At 39.7% G+C, this 18,379-nt stretch overlaps 1 protein-coding gene across 1 annotated transcript in view; it reads left to right on the top strand.

Annotated features, from left to right (window-relative positions):
- FLT4 (fms related receptor tyrosine kinase 4) overlaps positions 1–18,379 on the top strand; it is a 92,076-nt gene that overhangs the window by 14,031 nt on the left and 59,666 nt on the right. Inside the window, exons 3-8 of the mRNA XM_081935801.1 lie at positions 5,040–5,311; positions 11,344–11,456; positions 12,410–12,572; positions 13,825–13,964; positions 15,734–15,905; positions 17,972–18,089. Of these exons, the coding sequence (XP_081791927.1) occupies positions 5,040–5,311; positions 11,344–11,456; positions 12,410–12,572; positions 13,825–13,964; positions 15,734–15,905; positions 17,972–18,089 (978 nt within the window). The remainder of the gene's footprint in view (positions 1–5,039; positions 5,312–11,343; positions 11,457–12,409; positions 12,573–13,824; positions 13,965–15,733; positions 15,906–17,971; positions 18,090–18,379) is intronic.

The raw sequence follows: 18,379 nt of genomic DNA, 5'->3' as shown, positions 1-18,379 counted from the left end.
CTTGCCTCCTACAAAGTTCAGACCCCCTATTCTCTATACACCTACAGAAGAATCATCTATTTTTTTTGTATTCCCATCCTGAGATTTTTATATAGTGTATACTGACATTTTGTGAAGGGCCACATATAAACATCTATTTACTCCCAAAACTTGTCTAGAATGGTATAGGGCAGTGTTGGCTAACCTTTTTGTCTTCACGTGCAGAAATCACACCCATGTGACCACACCCTTAATGCAATGCTCCCCATCCCCTGCACATGTGACACTTCCCCTGCGCATGCGCACATTCAAAGATTTTGGCAACCGGTTCTCTGCCTGGTTGCTGGGTGGGCATGGCGTACTCAGCCTCCTGCACCACGGTGGTGGGGGTTGTTTTTGCCCTCCCCGGGCTCTGGAGGCTTTCCTTGTGCCTCTGGGAGGGCAAAAATGGCCTCCTCACGCTCCAAAGGTCCTCCGGAGGTCAGAAACAACCACGTTTCTGGACTTCTGGAACTTCCGGGTGGGCCGTTTTTCACCCTCCCCAGGCTACGGAGGCTTTCCTCAAGCCTCTGGGAGAGCACGTGTGCCATAGGTTCGCCATCAATGGGCATAGAGTGACTAGAAAACCACCAAGATCCCTTCCAACTCTGTTATTCTGTCCATTGATTGTACTTTCGCATTTAAAAAATCACTACACAATAATTGCATAGAATTCTTTTCTATGCTCTGGTTTCACCTATGGGCACTGAAATGCAATCAATCAATTAATTTAAAAATTGCAATTCTTGAAGTGGTACAACAAAGACTTTGGTGATTGCATGTGGCTCACTATAGAGCTTTCTGGCATAAGGCATAGTGATGGACCTTGATTTCAATTGTATTAAAGGAGGACTTATGAATAATAATAATAATTATTATTATTATTATTATTATTATTATTATTATTATTATTATTATTATTATTATTTTATTTGATTAGCCGCAACCCTTTCCCGAAGGACTCGGGGCGGCGTACAATCAAAACGGATAAAAATACACATAAGACAAACATATATACAAAAAAAACAGAGACATATACATGTGTGCATGGAGGAGAGTTGACTTATAAGTGAAAGACAGTTAAAAACACAATTTAAAATCCCCTTAAATAAAATTACTAAATTAAAAAAAACCCATCAGGAGCGATACGAAGTTATGGTTGAGCCAGGCCAGCTATTTGGAAAAGGTGGGTCTTGAGCTTGACACAGAAGGAGCGGAGGTCAGTAGTGGTCCTAATATCCGGGGGGAGGTCATTCCACAGGGCTGGGCCCGCCACAGAGAAGGCTCTGCTCCTAGGCGCCGCCCCATGGCACTGTCTGGTGGACGGCACCTGGAGAAGTCCCTCTCTGTGCGAGCGGATGGGTCGTAGGGATGTATGGGGCAGAATACGATCCCGCAGGTAACTAGGTCCTGAGCCATGGAGCGCTTTAAAGATCGTAATCAAGACCTTGAAACGCACTTGATAGACCACAGGAAGCCAGTGCAGCTCGCACAGGAGAGGTGTCACATGGGAGTACTTAGTACTCTCCATAATCACCCGCGCGGCCGCATTCTGGACCAACTGCAGTCTCCGAGTGCATTTCAAGGGAAGCCCCATTTATTTATTTATTTATTTATTATTCATATTTATAGACCGCCCCCTCTCCCGAAAGGGACTCGGGGCGGTGTACAGTCACTAAAATACGTTATAAAATACATACAAAACAGTTAAATAATTAAATACGTAGGTGGAGGAGGTTGCAAGACTGTACATAGAATAATAAATATTAAATATAGTATATAGTGTATTAAAAACTTTTTAAAACCCCAAACCCAATTAAAATGAATAAATCCCCGGGAGGTAGAACTAAGAAAGTGCCAGGCCAGCTGATTGAAATAGGTGAGTCTTTAACTTTTGCCGGAAGGAACGGAGGTCGGTGGTAGTTCGAATGTCAGGGGGGAGGTCATTCCAGAGGGTTGGGCCCATCACAGAGAAGGATCTACTCCTAGGTGTCGCCCGCTGGCATTGACTAGCAGACGGCACCAGGAGGAGCCCCTCTCTGTGTGAGCGGATAGGTCGCAGGGACGTGTGTGGTAGGATGCGATCCTGCAGGTAACTAGGTCCACTGCCATGGAGCGCTTTAAAGATGGTGATCAATACCTTGAAACGCACCCGAAAGGCCACAGGTAGCCAGTGCAGCTCGCGCAGGAGAGGTGTTACGTGGGAGTAACGTGTACTTCCCATAATAACCCGCGCGGCTGCGTTCTGAACTAGCTGCAGTCTCCGGACGCATCCCAAGGGAAGCCCCATGTAGAGAGCATTGCAGTAGTCCAGGCGAGACGTCACCAGCGCATGAGTGACCGTGCGCAGGGCACTCCGGTCCAGTAGGGGGCGTAATTGGCGCACCAGGCGAACCTGGTGGAACGCCCCCCTTGCCACGGCTGCCACATGGTCCTCCATTGACAGCCGGGCATCAAGGAGGACGCCCAAATTGCGCGCCCGCTCCACAGGGGACAATTGTAGAGAGCATTACAGTAGTCCAGGCGAGACGTCACCAGCGCATGGGTGACTGTGCGTAGGCCGTCCCGGTCCAATAGGGGGCGCAATTGGCGCACCAGGCGAACTTGGTGGAACGCCCCCCTGGCCACGGCTGTCACATGTTCATCCATGGACAGCCTGGCATCTAGGAGGACGCCCAAATTGCGCGCCCGCTCCACGGGGGCGAGTTGAATGCCCCCAATGGCCAGGGATGGAATTATCTGGTTGAACCAGGGAGCCGGAACCCACAGCCACTCCGTCTTGGAAGGGTTGAGCCTGAGTCAGTTGTCATCCATCCAGACCCGTACGGCTTCCACACACCGGGACATCACTTCGACGGCCTCGTTGGGGTGGTTCGGGGTGGAAATGTACAGCTGAGTATCATCAGCGTACAGATGATATCCCACCCCGAAACCACGGATGATCTCACCCAGCGGCTTCATGTATGTGTTGAACAGGAGTGGCGAGAGGACCGACCCCTGTGGCACCCCACAAGTCAGGGGGCATAGGGTCGACCTCTGCTCCCCTGCCAACACATGTTGCGTCCGGCCAGAGAGGTAGGAGCCGAACCACCGCAAAACGGTGCCCCGGACCCCCAACCCCTCCAGTCGGTGCAACAGGATACCATGGTCGATGGTATCAAAAGCCGCCGAGAGGTCTAATAGGACCAGGATAGAGGAACAGCCCCTAGTAGTCCATCAGCTATCATGATCAGCATAGTCTGCCTCTAGAAATGAAAGCAACCTTTCAGTAGCTGATCTTACATGATACTTTTATCCATCATAAACTGAACCATGGTTTGTTTAATTAAAACATTTTCCATGTTTGTATGATATACAGTACATAATTTAACAAAAGAGCTTGGGGTTTATGCAATGTGCCAAATGAAAATGGTGTCACCGTGGATTGCCAGGAGACATAAGCTGAGGCATCAATACATTTCTTGTTGACATTGGTGCGGCATCTGTTTGACCCTGTGAAAAATAGAGTTTTATTTATTAAAATATTCCAATATGATGCAAATAGGGCTTGGATTCTCAAAGCACTTCAGATGAAGTTAATTTCATAACTTCAAGCTGGGTTAAAGTATTTATGAAAATACCTTTCAGAATCTTATGTGCATTTTCAGTATGCACGTGATAAAAAAGTTCCATGTAGTTATCTTATGGAAACTGACAGCAGAAATGTGTAAGAAACAAATGCTACCCATCTCTCGTTTTATGCAAGTTCAAGTATCTGTCAAATCAGCAAATATTCTGAAAGAGATGCAAGTTACTGCTATCTACAATTTGATAATATGACAGCAGTGCCAGTTTGTAGCTGTCATTATAGAAAAGAGGAAATTTGACCAGTCTCCTCTCCCTACTTCTCACGGATAGACAGCAGCCAAATATTATTAGAAGCATGAGATTTTAGGACAACTCTGGCTTATAAAAAAACTGAACAATTGTCAATATTCAAAATTAAAAAGCAAGAAGCCTTTAACTGGCCTTCCCCCCTCCCACACTTCTCTCCCACTCCTTCCCTCCCTCCCTAAGAATCATCCCCTGGATACCTACAGTAATTGCATTTTCATTTTTTAAAGCCGGCAACTAGGAAATAGGCCTATAAAGTTTGTAATATGTGTGCTGAACTATGGATAAGTCTGCAAAGCACTGCAGTGCCTTGCAATTTTGATTCAACCTTTATTATCCTTCATGTGTATTGTTCAATATAACTTCATTGATTAAAATGTTTTGAGACTTATGCTTTAAAACACCTGAAGGACACTGAGTAGGGGAAAGCTGCTGTAAAATTTAGAGACAGCTGGAAGGAATCCCTCAATGCTTGTATTAAAGTAAAGTATCACATTGCTTTGAAGCCTAGTACACGACACACGGGGGAATCTGATTAGCAAACAAACATCACAAATGGAAGCTAGTATTGGTAGACATCTAGCTTTTCTTGATTCTTTTACTATCACCTCTTATGTCTGCCTTAGTCCTTGCTGCTTGGTCCAACTGGCATGCATAGTCTTTGGACAATAGCAATAGATTAACAATTGCACTTAGACTTTACAGCACTCTTTAATCGGTTTAGAGTCACCATATTGCCCCAACAATCTGGGTCCTCATTTTACCAACTTCGGAAGGCTGGAAGACTGAGTAAACCTTGAGCCTACCAGTATTGAACTAATGGCTGTGGGCAGAGTCGGCCTGCCATACTGGATTCTAACCACTGTGCCACCATGGCTCCTGCAGAGACTTGACTGGATGGACTTCCTTCCTTCCTTCCTTCCTTCCTTCCTTCCTTCCTTCCTTCCTTCCTTCCTTCCTTCCTTCCTTTTCTCCTCTTTGCAATGTAAGAAGCATAAAGGCCATTATTAGAGCTTTAAAAACTTTGCATTGTGACTTTACTGGCAGAAAGAATGGAAGGGGGGAATATTAGAACACAAGACTTGTCATAGACAGGAACATGGTAATTCATCTAACCCACATTTTCTTCTTCTTTTGGCTGAAAAAAGAGGACAACATCCTTTGGAGTGGTTGTGGCCTGGCATTCAAGAAGACACTGTCCAAATGGGAAAGGAGAGTGACTCAATGGTAATGAGCCTCAACGGCATCCGAACAGTCAAGGAAGAAGATTGTGAGGGCACTGATACAAAGCCTTATTGCAAAGCCTTGACACTGACTGGGACTCAGGCCAACGACACAGGTTACTACCGCTGTTACTACAAGTACATCAAAGCCAAAATAGAAGGCACCACTGCTGTCAGCACCTACGTGTTTGTGAGAGGTAAGAGGGAGGGGGGCGGAAGACTTGCTCGGCCAAACAATGCAGATTAAATTCCTAAGTGTATATATTCCTTGGTCAAAAGCTGTAATAAAGCTTTTTACAATGTGACGAGAATTCAGCATTCAAAAAGTAGATTGATGGATAACTTATTTGCACTTTAAATTTGTATTAGGAAAAAAAGAGAGATGAAATGGAGATACAGCATCATTTTGAGCAATGCAAGATAAAAATTGTCATGAGGAAATTTACTAGAATACTTCTATCCTGAAGTTTGTCTGTCATTGTGCTTGTTAACTAGCAACACTGCCATCAGATTCCTAAGCCAGCTTGTTTCCTTGTTGCCTATATAACTAGAAAGTATTTTTTTTAAAAAAAACAGCCGCATGTACCACAGCAGAACGAATAGTACACAACCCCAGGGCCAATATGTGAATAGTGACTTGAAAGTAAGGGGTTCTTGTGTTCAGGTTGATCCTCATAGGATTCATGAGGGAAGTTCAGAACCTCTGTGCTGATTTTGCAGTCACACCAGATAATTGGATTCCTCCATTTATATATTTTCATTTTATTCAGTTGTAGTAACAACTTTATTTAAACAGGCTTCATTTAAACAGGTGTGATATATATAATAAATGGTTGGTAAAGTTAATGTAATACAGTACAGCTAACATCTAATCATGATGACAAAAATAATAACTTTTCCATTAAACTTCAGTTATGAAGATCTAATAAGTTTTTTTTTTACACATACACATGCCCTGGTGAAAAAAAAATGTATCTGGAATGTCTCAAAAAGTAAATTAGAAGCCAGGCGTATCTCTTTAGGAAGGGCATTCCACAGCTCAGAAATAATTTGTAATTATGTAGCTTAAGTCTGATAAGAAAGGCACTTATGATAAGGAAAGCACTTTGGGTGTAGCCTTATGAGATACCCTGTGGTATACTTATGAGATAGGAAATATACTGAAAAGGCCTGAAAACAAACTGGCAACCTGTGCACTATTTTCATATTGGAAATATATGAACCCTCAAGCCCAGTGGTTAAACTTTTGGCAATTATGTTTTTTGCTAATTAGAGTTTTTAGATTATCTTCAAGGAAAGCTTAATGAAAAATACTTTATTTCATGGATTTAGATCCCACTTTTTTTCTGTAGGTACTAAGATGGCATATATATTGTTCCATCTTCCAGCTTTTTTCCACATGGAAGATAATTCTTGTGAAATAGGCTGAGCTGATTGTCCCCAAATCACCCCCTGAGTTTCTGTGGTTGAATGAGAACTTAAAGCTCAATTTCTCTGCTATTAGAGCCACATTATATTCACTACACCACACTTAAGATTCCTCCAGGAGGAAGTTACCAGAGAAGGAATCGTAGTAGTTAACTAATTTTATCTTCAAACAGCCACACCTGGGTGATCAGTCAAAGCTTGCCTCTACTGACCAAGGGAAATTGAGAGAGTGCTCCCCCCCATTCAATACAACATTTCTCTGACCAAAGACCACTTAATCAGAATGTCACAGCTTTGTCATGTCTCAATTTGATTGTGCACTCTACAGAGAACTTCATTTGCTGGGTGACTTAAAAAACAGCAGATAATCAATTATTGGTCCTGATATAGCCAGCTATCAGAACCTGCAATTTGTGTTTATGAGCTAGTTTCGGCCTAGCTATACTTTCAATTTTAAAAACCCCATGGGGGTTGATTGCAAAAAGACAAAAACACTGTTGATAGTTCTGAGATTTTGGAAATATCTGTAAGCAGTACCGGTATTTGAAGGAAGGTGAATGGTTGCTCGCAATCCCAGGTTGCAAGAGAACACAATTTTCCTTTCCTTATAGCACCTATGTAGAGCTGCACTCCTCCTCTGTGCATTCAAAATATTTATGTGCCATATCCCTCTGTCATTAGCATACAACTAGTTAAATTTGGCCAAGTACAGAAGGAGGGAAAGGCTTTAAAAACACATCGGTATCAATCCTCTTGTGTGGCACTGTTGTAGCTGTAGCCTGTCGTCTGGGGGATTGAATTACATTGGTGCCTTGGGTGGATGTTTCTGTTGTCCTGGAATTCAGGAGCTTTCGGTTCTATGATGCCTTAGAAATACAGTAGTGGCCCAGCTTACTGGCTGCTAATTTAAACAAATTGTTTTGGATATAGAGTAATACGTTGTTTTGATAGAAATGGAAACAGAAAGAGATGAAAACATGCATTGCTAAATATGTTAAGAAAAGAATTCTCTCATCCTCCCCCTTACACATTGCTTTGAAGAAGAAGAATACTTTATGATATATTTTTTTCAAGATTTCCATAAGGTTGTAATTTTATCCATGTTTAAAGAAGATAACATCTCCAGTGACTAGGTATCATTCAAATAATATTTAAGTTTAAAGTTAAGAAAGATTGTGCACTACAGCTCTTTCAGATCAAGACCTCTTTCTCTGAAATATGTGACTTGGTATGCAAATTTGTAATAACTTTCTTACTAATATAGTACATAATAATAAGATTAGCATACCAAGTCACATATTTTTGTATTTATTATCTCAACTTTTTATAGTGTTCTATAAAACACATAGTTATTTGATATGAAGAAAGAATTATTTTCATATCTACTGTATATTAGTTTGATCAAACATGGTTAAATAATGCAAGCTACCACTGTTTGTATTCAGATGGAACAAAAAATATAATAGAGAGCTAAAAATACCAAAATACCTATTCACTTAAACTTTGGAAACTAAATAAAAGGACTGTGTTTGCTCCAGATCCTTGTTTAAGGGTTATTGCACAAATAATCAGCCTATGTTGGAAAGTATCAGAAAAATAAACCAGTAAGATGAATATATACAATGATAAGAAGTGACAATTTAAGGATGAAAAGTACAAACATGGTTATTTAATCCTAATAAAATATCTGCCAAAGGTTTCCCATTTCACTGAATTTCTTTCCATTTCCTTTGCTGAGTACTTCTTGCAGACAATCGACATGGTATGTTACATAATTCAGTATGTTTCTACATTCTTGGATCCAGACTAGCAGCATTGATAAGCATCAACAACCAGATATATATTTCATGTATAATGTAGTTACAGTATCCTGTACAAATTCTACATGCGCTTGAAGGCTCTGTGTGTCCAAAACAAGAGTCCATAATATGGCAGAGGCAAATGTGATGTCTTATGCATTTATCTCTCTGAGTTTCTTGTAACCTATGAAGTCTACTTCATGAACAATTGCTCTTAATTAGTTACTGACCAATTTGTAATAGAGCTCAGATGCTAGTTTTGTTTTGTTAAGAGTTAAGGGTTATTTCATAATAGAAAACAAGGGAAGTTTTTCCTTCCTGTCGCTTTCCCTTCCATATGCCAGTTTTGTTTCGCTTTTAGAGGAGAAAACATCTTGGTGAAATTTGGAACATCTAAGTGATGAAACAAGGACATTCATGTTACATTCATGTGAGCCTAGTGAACATGTGGTCACATGACTGATCGTTCACATATATGTGTTTGTTATTGTACAACAATGCACTCTATATGTTTAGGAGGGAAGCAGAATTGCCATACTGGAATTATGTCAAGGCCAAGTATTATGTGATAAAAATATATTTGGAGTCACGCATATATATGATTGATTCCCATGCTGCTCGGGCCAACTAGCACGTTTACTTGAGCCTCAGTGGCACAGTGGTTAGACTGCAGTACTGCAAGCTACTTCTGCTGATCACCGGCTGACAGCAGTTTGGCAGATCAAATCTCACCAGGCTCAAGGTTGACTCAGCCTTCCATCCTTCCGAGGTGGGTAAAATGAGGGCCCAGATTGTTGGGGGCAATAGGCTGACTCTATAAACCACTTAGAGACAGCTGTAAAGCACTGTGAAGACGTATATAAGTCTAAGTACTATTGCGGCTTTCAATGGTATGGGACACGACAGAATGTCTTATTACTGTAGGAAGCAAATCTTTTAAGGTATAACTGAACACAATTGGAGCAAAATACATTGAAAAATTTATTATTTGTTTGCTATTTATATTTCATGTTACCAATAAAAGAGACTATTTGTAGCTCAGGGTTGAAATGAAGAGTCCTTGATGCTCTCTGGGCTTAGTCCTTGATGCTCTCTTGAAGACGTTTTAATATCCAAACTAGGTATCATCATCACTGACTAGCACTGATGATGTTACCTAGTTTGGGTAATGAAATAATGTAAGAAAACAGCCAAGTTCAGAGAATACCAAGGACCACTTGTATTTCATGTTTCTAGACTACCCATTTGCCTCAATTTTGGAATCCCCATCAGATATTGGCAGCTATATCCTCATCCCCAAATTTTGAACCACATTAAAGTATTCTGGGTGTTAATAATGTTAATTACCACTTCTTCCCATGCACAAGATGGAATATCTTTCCTTTCGCCTTAAGCACATCTTGGGATCCCTTTTACATGCCTCACTTACTAACATCTTGCCCTTCTTTTGGATAGAGGTAACACAATGTTTAGAAAACAGGAGCTCATTTTTAAAGAATGCTACTGCTTTTGAGTTATCTGAGTATTAGTGTGGATCATGGACTTTGGGTATTTAGAATCCAATCTAAATTTAATATGGCCAATTAATGCTGAGCTCCTTGCCCACTGAGCAACTGTTGCTGGTATGTTAACAATAGTTTGGCAGGAATTCCCCTTCACAAATGTTAGTTCTCTCTTAATCTAATTTGCCCTTGGTCTTTGCTATGAACATCTGTGGCTGCTCTTCAAATACATCCTGGAGGAATATTTATATAAAAACCCAGAGATGGAATAAAATCCAAAACCTCCAGTCAGGAGCATTTAGCAACAAAGAAGCTGATGTACAGCATTGCCTGGGGGGGGGGGGATGCCTTAAATTGACCTTGCACAATTGTAGGATGATGAAGTAAATTTGTTTTCTTAGTCTATAAATCCATTTTGCTCTTTGTCAGTGTAATCAGAGAGTAAACTGAGGGCTCGGGGATATAATGAGCTTCTGGAAAAGAAATGTAAGAACGAATACTTCAGAGCAATTTGAAGGTTAGTTTAGGATAAATAATGCCTTGGACAGTTTCTGTTCTGCTGATTGGCTTTCTATTCCTCTAATCCCCCAAATTCTCTGATGCTTACGAAGGTTTTGCTACCTAAGCCAATTAATTTCTAGTCTAGCTGCTCCGGAGAAAATGATGCGAAGATAGCTTTGCACTGTTTTCTGTAGAACTGTGTGTGCTAGACAGGTTCCTCTTGGTAGACATTATTCTGCCACCTAACTCTTCAGAATTTCACCCCCCCCATTCTGAAGTCAATGCTTCATTAGTCCTTGGCATCATCATCCTCTCCCTCTCAGTCTTTCAGAGATGGGGTTTTGTCAGTTTCCTACAGTGGCCAGGTCTCAGTGAAGACCACAGGGAGGAGGAAGAGGGAGGGAGTGAAGCACTAGCTGCGATGATGCTTTCCTTTCTTCCTTCCTCCCTCCCTTTTTCTTTCTTTCTTTCTTTCTTTCTTTCTTTCTTTCTTTCCTTTTAAAAAACTTGATTCAGCAGTAAAGTAAGGACACTCTGCATGGTAGTGATGCCTAAACTATTGCATATTTCAATTAAACTTTTTTCTAAGTAGATATTCATCGAACAGCCATTCTCATGCATTCTTCTGTTTCCAAACAGCCCAGTGCTCCCTCATCTTATTCCCACCCATCTATTGGTGTCACTTAGTACAATAGAGATATGACTAACCTAACCTAACCTAGCCTGAACTCTATACAGTAATTACAGACATAGAATTTAAGATTATACCGAGCCTAACAGAAATATGAATAAAATCTAAACAATAGTATTCCATATTTGGATCATGATTTATAAAAGCACGTACACATTTATTTATTTATTTTTTCCAAGCTTGGTATCATTGCTTACAGCAATTAACTAACAAACCAAAACAGGTTCCAGGAACTCATCACATTTACTTTGGTTTTTTGCTGCAATTCCCTCCACCTTCTACATTTTCTCCACTTGTTTCCTTCTCAGATTTTGAACAACCATTCATTAATAAACCGGAGACTCTTCTTATCTACAAGAAGGAAAATATCTGTGTCCCATGCCTGGTATCCGTTCCAGATCTTAACATCACTTTGTTGTTGGTAAGCAGTGTCCCGTCCCCCGTCCCCCCACAAAGATTCATGATCCTACCTTAGTGGCAAGCCTTCCAGCACGAACAAAAACTGGAGGAAAAAATACTCCAGGAGATAGAGAGAAAGAAAAAGAAAAAAAAAAGCAAACCTGCTGAAACTATGACCTTTGAAAAAATTTCTCCCCCAGATACCATGTTTTTCTTTTTCTTTTGGTCTTTATTTGCTTTTGTATTGCTGTCTTTGGATTTTCTGTGGATTACGTTACTATGTTAATGAACTTCTTGGAGAAGCCTAAAACCACAACACAGAGGCTTTTAGTAAAAGAGAAGAAATTTGTGGAGGCAACAAAAATATTTCACTGGTATTGTTTTTTTCTAAGTGCCTGACACAGCAATTCAAGAAGGGCCGTTTTTAGAAACTGCAGTGCTTTTGAGATGGTTATAAGAGCTATTTCTTACAACTCCTGATCTTCTTCTTTCTTACAACTTAAAACCAAACTCAGGTTTGCTCTCAGCCAATTATTTTCTTTGGCAAATATATTAAATGATGCCCTGCCAGAAGCCAAGAATATGAGTTCAGAAGCCATGTAGTGCTTTCATTTTTAGTCTCCTGCTCAGGAATTGCTGCTATCTGCTGATAATATTTAGATCACACTAAATATTTTACTTTTCTTCTTTTTTTAAAAAAAAACCCGCTTTCTTCTCTAATAGAAGCCATTCCGGTTCATTGGGATAATATTTGCTTGACAAATGATTCATTAGAGTTACTGTAGATAGAATTCACAAAGGGGGGTTCCTGTTGACATAACGGCAAAGCAGAGAATGAACAAAACTCAAATGGTGCTTTATTTCATCAACAAGACAAATCCTAAAAGAGGAACTGGCTGCAAAAGCCATTTGGTGGAGAAGTTGTGGAAATTGTCCCTGCATTTCTAAACAGACTTCCCAAAATGTTACTTCTAGACAACTTCTGTCATCTATCCCGATGGAAAGAACATTCACTGGGACAACAAACGAGGAATGCTGGTCCCCACTCTCCTGATCAAGGATTCCTGGTTTGTTCAGTGTGAAACTGTCATTAATAAGAAACCCTTCAAATCTAGTTTCTTCATTGTCCATATTGCAGGTAAGTTTTGGAAATGTTTGTTCTGCAACTGTTATATAAAATTGCAACTAACAAAGAACTTCTTTAAGGCATGTTGTTACAACCCTGGTTTAAGCTGTGGCTAGGTCATTGTTTTAGAGGAGGAACATCTGGCATGAATCCTAATCCCAGTCCAGAGCCTCTGGGGCAGAGATACTTCTTTCATGCTGAAGAACCATGAAGAACTCCAAATACATCTGTTTCCATCTGATAAAGATTGGAATAACAGTGCTCGATGATGAAATACACCAGTGGTGGGATTCAAATTTTTTTTACTGCCAGTTCTGTGGGCATTGTGTGGCTTGGTGGGTATGGCTTGGTAGACATGGCAGGGGAAGAAGGATACTGTAAAATCTCCATTTCCTCCCCACTCCAGGGGAAGGTTACTGCAAAATCCCCTTTTCTTCCCGATCAATTGGGACTCGGGAGGCAGAGAATAGATGGGGCGGGGCCAGTCAGGTGGTATTAATGGTTCTTTGAACTACTCAAAATTTCTGCTACTGGTTCTCCAGAACTGGTCAGAACCAGCTGAATACCACTTCCGAAATACATGCTTGAAACATAGGCACTGACACCTTCACACTCTTAATTTCACCCCACCTCTATTACTTCTCCATATCCCAATCATTAATCTGTCATTTTTCCATAACAGTATATATTTTTAACTTTTGCATGTTGCTAACAACAATACAGTTGTACTATATATTAAAAACAAAAAAGCATCATACATGAAGGAGTAAACAACTGTTGCTGACAGAAATTATTGCAAAATTAGACAAAAGTAAAATAGGATTAAAATTGAAGGGAAATAAGAAAAATATTGGTGCAAATAAAAGTATATATATATATTTTTAATATAATGGTACTTGTCACTGTTTTTCATGGCAACATATTTTATAAGGCATATTCCTCATCCAAAATGCATTTGTTCCCTGGTTTTGGCTACTACAACTTTTGGACAATTGTAGGGTGATGATTATTATATAAGAAAGAGATTGTTATTTTTAGGCAAGAATTTAAACATTCGCTCCAAGAATTGCATGAGAATACAGTTCAGTGGCAAAAAATTTATCAAATATAAGTAAGTGGGCCTAGAATGCCAGTGAATCTGCAATGTATAATTTTACCTTATATAGTACCATTTTAATCACTTAAAGCAAAAATTCTGTTTCCCAAGGAAAAATTGAAGTGTTTGTTTAAACAGTTGCCTTTTTCTTACTACATTTTCTACCAGGAGACGAGCTTTATGATATTCAGTTGTTTCCAAGGAAGGCCATGGAGCTATTGGTGGGAGAAAAACTAGTTATCAACTGCACAGTATGGGCTGAATTTAATTCAGGAGTTGATTTCCAGTGGGATTACCCAACAAAACAGGTATGAATTAACATTTGTTTTTCTTTCCTTTTTAGCCTCTGTAGTAAATATGCTATTTTTATTTGTGAAATTTGCTATTGTTATTATTTTTGTTATTGGTCTATAGAGGGGAAGGAAGGAAGGAAGGAAGGAAGGAAGGAAGGAAGGAAGGAAGGAAGGAAGGAAGGAAGGAAGGAAGGAAGGAAGGAAGGAAAGTTTTCAACGTTCCCTGACAGCTCCCATAGGGAAATTCAATGGGGAAGCTAGCAGGAAATCTAAAGTTGCTTTGCTCCCACTGCTTTTTTGCCCACGTGTGCTCATTCTGTTTCTCTGTTTATAGTCAAGGAACTGTCTTTGAAACAAAGATTCAATGGGCCACGGATTGTCTAGTTTTGCATCCAATTTCTACTCCCAAATTCTTTTTCAGAGAAGCCCCATGTAGAACATGATACAATAATCAAGGTTTGGATAATGTTGTGAAATATGCTATTCAGGGATTGTCTAGTTTTGCATCCAATGTCTACTCCCAAATTCTTTTTCAGAGTAGCCCCATGTAGAACATGATACAATAATCAAGGTTTGGATAATGTTGTGAAATATGCTATTCATCATAATCACCACCTGCAAATCCATTGAAGTGATGAACCAGAAGCACTCCCAATGGGTGAATTTGCTCTTTCAAGGAGGGGGACATCTTTTACTAAAATAGACCATAGCTTTGTCTCCAAGTGCAGCTATACAACTACATAATTTTAGCTTCTGATGCTAATATTTTTTTAAATAGACAAGGACAAGGATAACTTGGTTAATTCTGCACCTTCATCTACCGCTACTATTTTCAGTGTGAATCCTGATTGGTTTGTAGCATTTAATACATGTTGTGAAGTTCAGCCACAACTGAGGACAAGTTAAATGTCTTATTGGCCAGGCCAAGAACTCATTTCACTAAAGCCATGCTGTCCGCATTGTTACTATGTTCGTTGTGATTTCTGTTTAGATAATGACTTTGAGCAAGAGCCAATACCTAGAATGTGGTTGGACTTGCCATGAAATGACTCCAGGATTTGAAGGAGGGTGTTCATGTGTCAGAATTATTTGAGAGCAACTGAAGATGGTGACTGAGTAGGAAAAAGACAAGATCACCCTCTGACAAGTTATTTTGGGCATCTTGGCTGACCTTTGACTCTTTCCTCCAAATGTGTCTCATTGTCTTTTTCAATATTCCTGAAAAAATGCCGAACAGTAAGGATATAAAATTCTAGCACCTATTCTGTAAACCAATAAAGGAGAGTATTTGTAGTTCACAGTTGAAATGACGGGTCCTCGATGCTCTCTGAGCTTCCTTGTTTTCTTGCAGACATTTCATTACTCTAACTAGCACTGATGATGTTACCTAGTTAGGGTAATGAAATGTCTGCAAGAAAACAGAGAGCACCAAGAGAGCTCATTTCAACTGGAGCTACAAATACTCTCCTTTATTGGTTTACAGAATAGATGCTAGAATTTTATATCCTTACTATTGGACAATTTTTCACATGATTGAAAGAATACTTTTTCAAAAACTCACCAAATAAAATGTTAACGTGAGGACCTAGTTTTCCTTGACATCCTGGGAAAAAGGTTCTATAGATAGTAGTGTTCCTTTGAGTTTCCAAATATAGTATCAACAGGTTTAATTAGCATGACAGTGAAAGACACTCTTTGAGAGAGACGCTGTGTTTTCATGCCTCTGGATTTAATTTCTTCTAATATCAACTCTGTTTTCTCTTCCCCTCTACCACTTATGGCAGATGAACCGGAAAGCCATAGAACTGCCCGAGAGGCGGTCCCAGCAGACCCATACTGAACTCTCCAGCATCTTGATCATTCAAAATGTGAGCCAAGAGGACCTGGGAAAATACACATGCAAAGCTAGCAGTGGGGATCAGAACTTGAAGGAGAGCATAGATGTCATCGTGCATGGTAAAAAAAAACACTAATTCAGGCTAAGAAAACCTTTCAGGTTCTTTTAGATTCTTGTTACTATACATCAAAACTCTGATAGGACTACAATTCCCAGCAGGGCTGTTAACCTCTGAGCAAGTCTCTAATGCCTTGGCTAAAAAAAATGAAAAATGTGGCCTTGGGAAGGAATTGAGGTGGCATGTTGCCATATATGTTGTTCTCCAAGTGAGATTTAATGAGATAACTTTACCAGAAGTAACATTAGGACAGGATTGCTGTTCTTGTCTTTAGTAGCCAAGAAATATCAAGCACCAGGGAAATCAGGACATCTAGGCAGCTTAAATGTATATAAAGATTTATTGTAAGCTTAAGCTTTCTACAATAATGTGAACAACTAATGGTCAAAGGGAATTAGTAGGAGTTAAGAATAGAAAGGAATTCAAGGTGGGCTGGACTCTTGTAGGCGTGAAGGGACTCTTGACTGATAATGCATTTGACCCCCTCCTTCAGGCTCAGCCTGGTCATCTACAGTAAAGCATGTATTGTTTGGTATTTAATGTATCAAAAAGTTGTTCAGTTGCCCTCCATGGTCCTAGGATAGGTATGTGCATAGTACTTTACAGAGAACAACTGAGTGCAATGATTTTTTGAATAATTAAGTACCCTTTTTAATGTCAAAAAGCAATGAGTATATTAGCTTCCTTTTTTTCATCCATGTTGTTGACTTTAAAACAGTTTAGCTTCATTTTCATATACTGTATACAGTACTCATATTGGATAACAGTGCAGCCAAAATAGAAAAATTAAGCTGTATGTGTCTTGGAAATATCTGGATGTCCAAGAGCTGCAGATGATATATTTATTTATGTATAACTTATTAAGTGTAACATGCCCTTTTTTTGGCCACCCTCATTTTTCCTGTTAGTATCTATGACTGGCACATTGCTCAGCATACCATATACAACTGAAGATAATCTTTGGCACAAAGAACATTGTGCACACTATTGTAGGAAATGTGTAAAATTAATCACTCACAAATGCCCATTCAAAAACGCTACTTTGCTTGAACAGGAATATTCTTGAAAAAGGAGTATAAAGTATTCAGTTAACTTCTATGATGAAATAATATTTGTTTATTAATTCTCAAATTGATGTCCTTTTTTTGTTTTTTTTTCCAGTATGTAAGGCAGCTTAAAATAAATAAAAAATGTATGGTACAAATCATAACAGAAAAAGAAAAATTCAAATCTATCAGTCAATTAATTAATAGTAAATCTTAGCAAAATAAAATATTAACCATCCTCCTAAATTGTAGGAGAGCAGGAACAAAATGCCCCTCCTTAGGTAGACCATTCTGTTGCCTGGGAAAAGAAGACTCCTTTCTAGATAAAGGTAAAGGTTCCCCCGCACATGTGTGCTAGTCGTTTCTGGCTCTAGGGGGCAGTGCTCATCTCCATTTCTAAGTCGAAGAGCCAGCGCTGTCCAAAAACGTCTCCATGTCATATGGCCAGCATGACTAAATGCCAAAGGCGCACAGAGTGCTGTTACCTTCCCACCAAAGGTGGTTCTTATTTTTCTACTTACATTTTTTACATGTTTTCGAACTGCTAGGTTGGCAGAAGCTGGGACAAGTAACAGGAGCTCACTCCCTTGCTAGGGATTCGAACCCCTCAACTGCCGACCTTCTGATCGACAAGCTCAGCATCTTAGCCGCTGAGCTACCACATTCCTCCTTTCTATATACTCAATAACAAAGTTTCTGGCAGCATTCTGGGAGCATCCTTCTAAGGTCATTTTCTCCTGATCTGAATAACTGGGCAGCTTCTTAAATAAGCACATAGGAATTCCTAGTATATTTTTTTAAAAAAAATAGTCAGTGTAGCACTGTGTTTTTGTGGCATAAAATGTAAATGGGTGTATCATTGTTATGTCTGAAAAAAAAAGGAAAGATGTAGTGTGTGGGTCTACATCCATAAAACTATAAATTTTCTAGATATCTGTTGTTGCATCAGCTACTGTGTTTAACAACTCTGACTGTATCCCCCCCCCCTTCTTGTTTTTCTTTATCCAAATGGTTTTTACAGAGAAGCCATTTATCTACGTGGAAAGGAAAAAGGGCCCAGTGATAGAAGCAACAGTGGGAGACGAAATTGTGAAGCTACCAGTAAAAGTGGTTGCCTATCCCCAGCCTGAGTTCCAGTGGTAATACATTCCTTTTAGAGTCTTCTTTGAATTTAGGGGCAGAGGAGGGAACTAGAAAAGAGAAAAACCACTACCGGTAGCCCTCAATTTACCTGACTTTGTTTGTTTGCTTGTTTGCTTGTTTGTTTAAGAAAATTTATATTGCCGCCATTTCACACATGACGACTCAAGGCAGATTATATGAATTTATGATGTTTTTGTGGCAATCATTAACTGCTGTCATTAAGCTAATTTACTGTTCATTATGGGGCATTTTGCCAAAAACCAAAAGTAAACACTGTTTACTAATT

The sequence above is a fragment of the Natrix helvetica genome (assembly GCF_964273705.1).
Source record: "Natrix helvetica genome assembly, chromosome: 1".
In the NCBI taxonomy this organism is placed as follows: domain Eukaryota; kingdom Metazoa; phylum Chordata; class Lepidosauria; order Squamata; family Natricidae; genus Natrix; species Natrix helvetica.
This window is presented reverse-complemented; position numbering and strand designations above follow the sequence as displayed.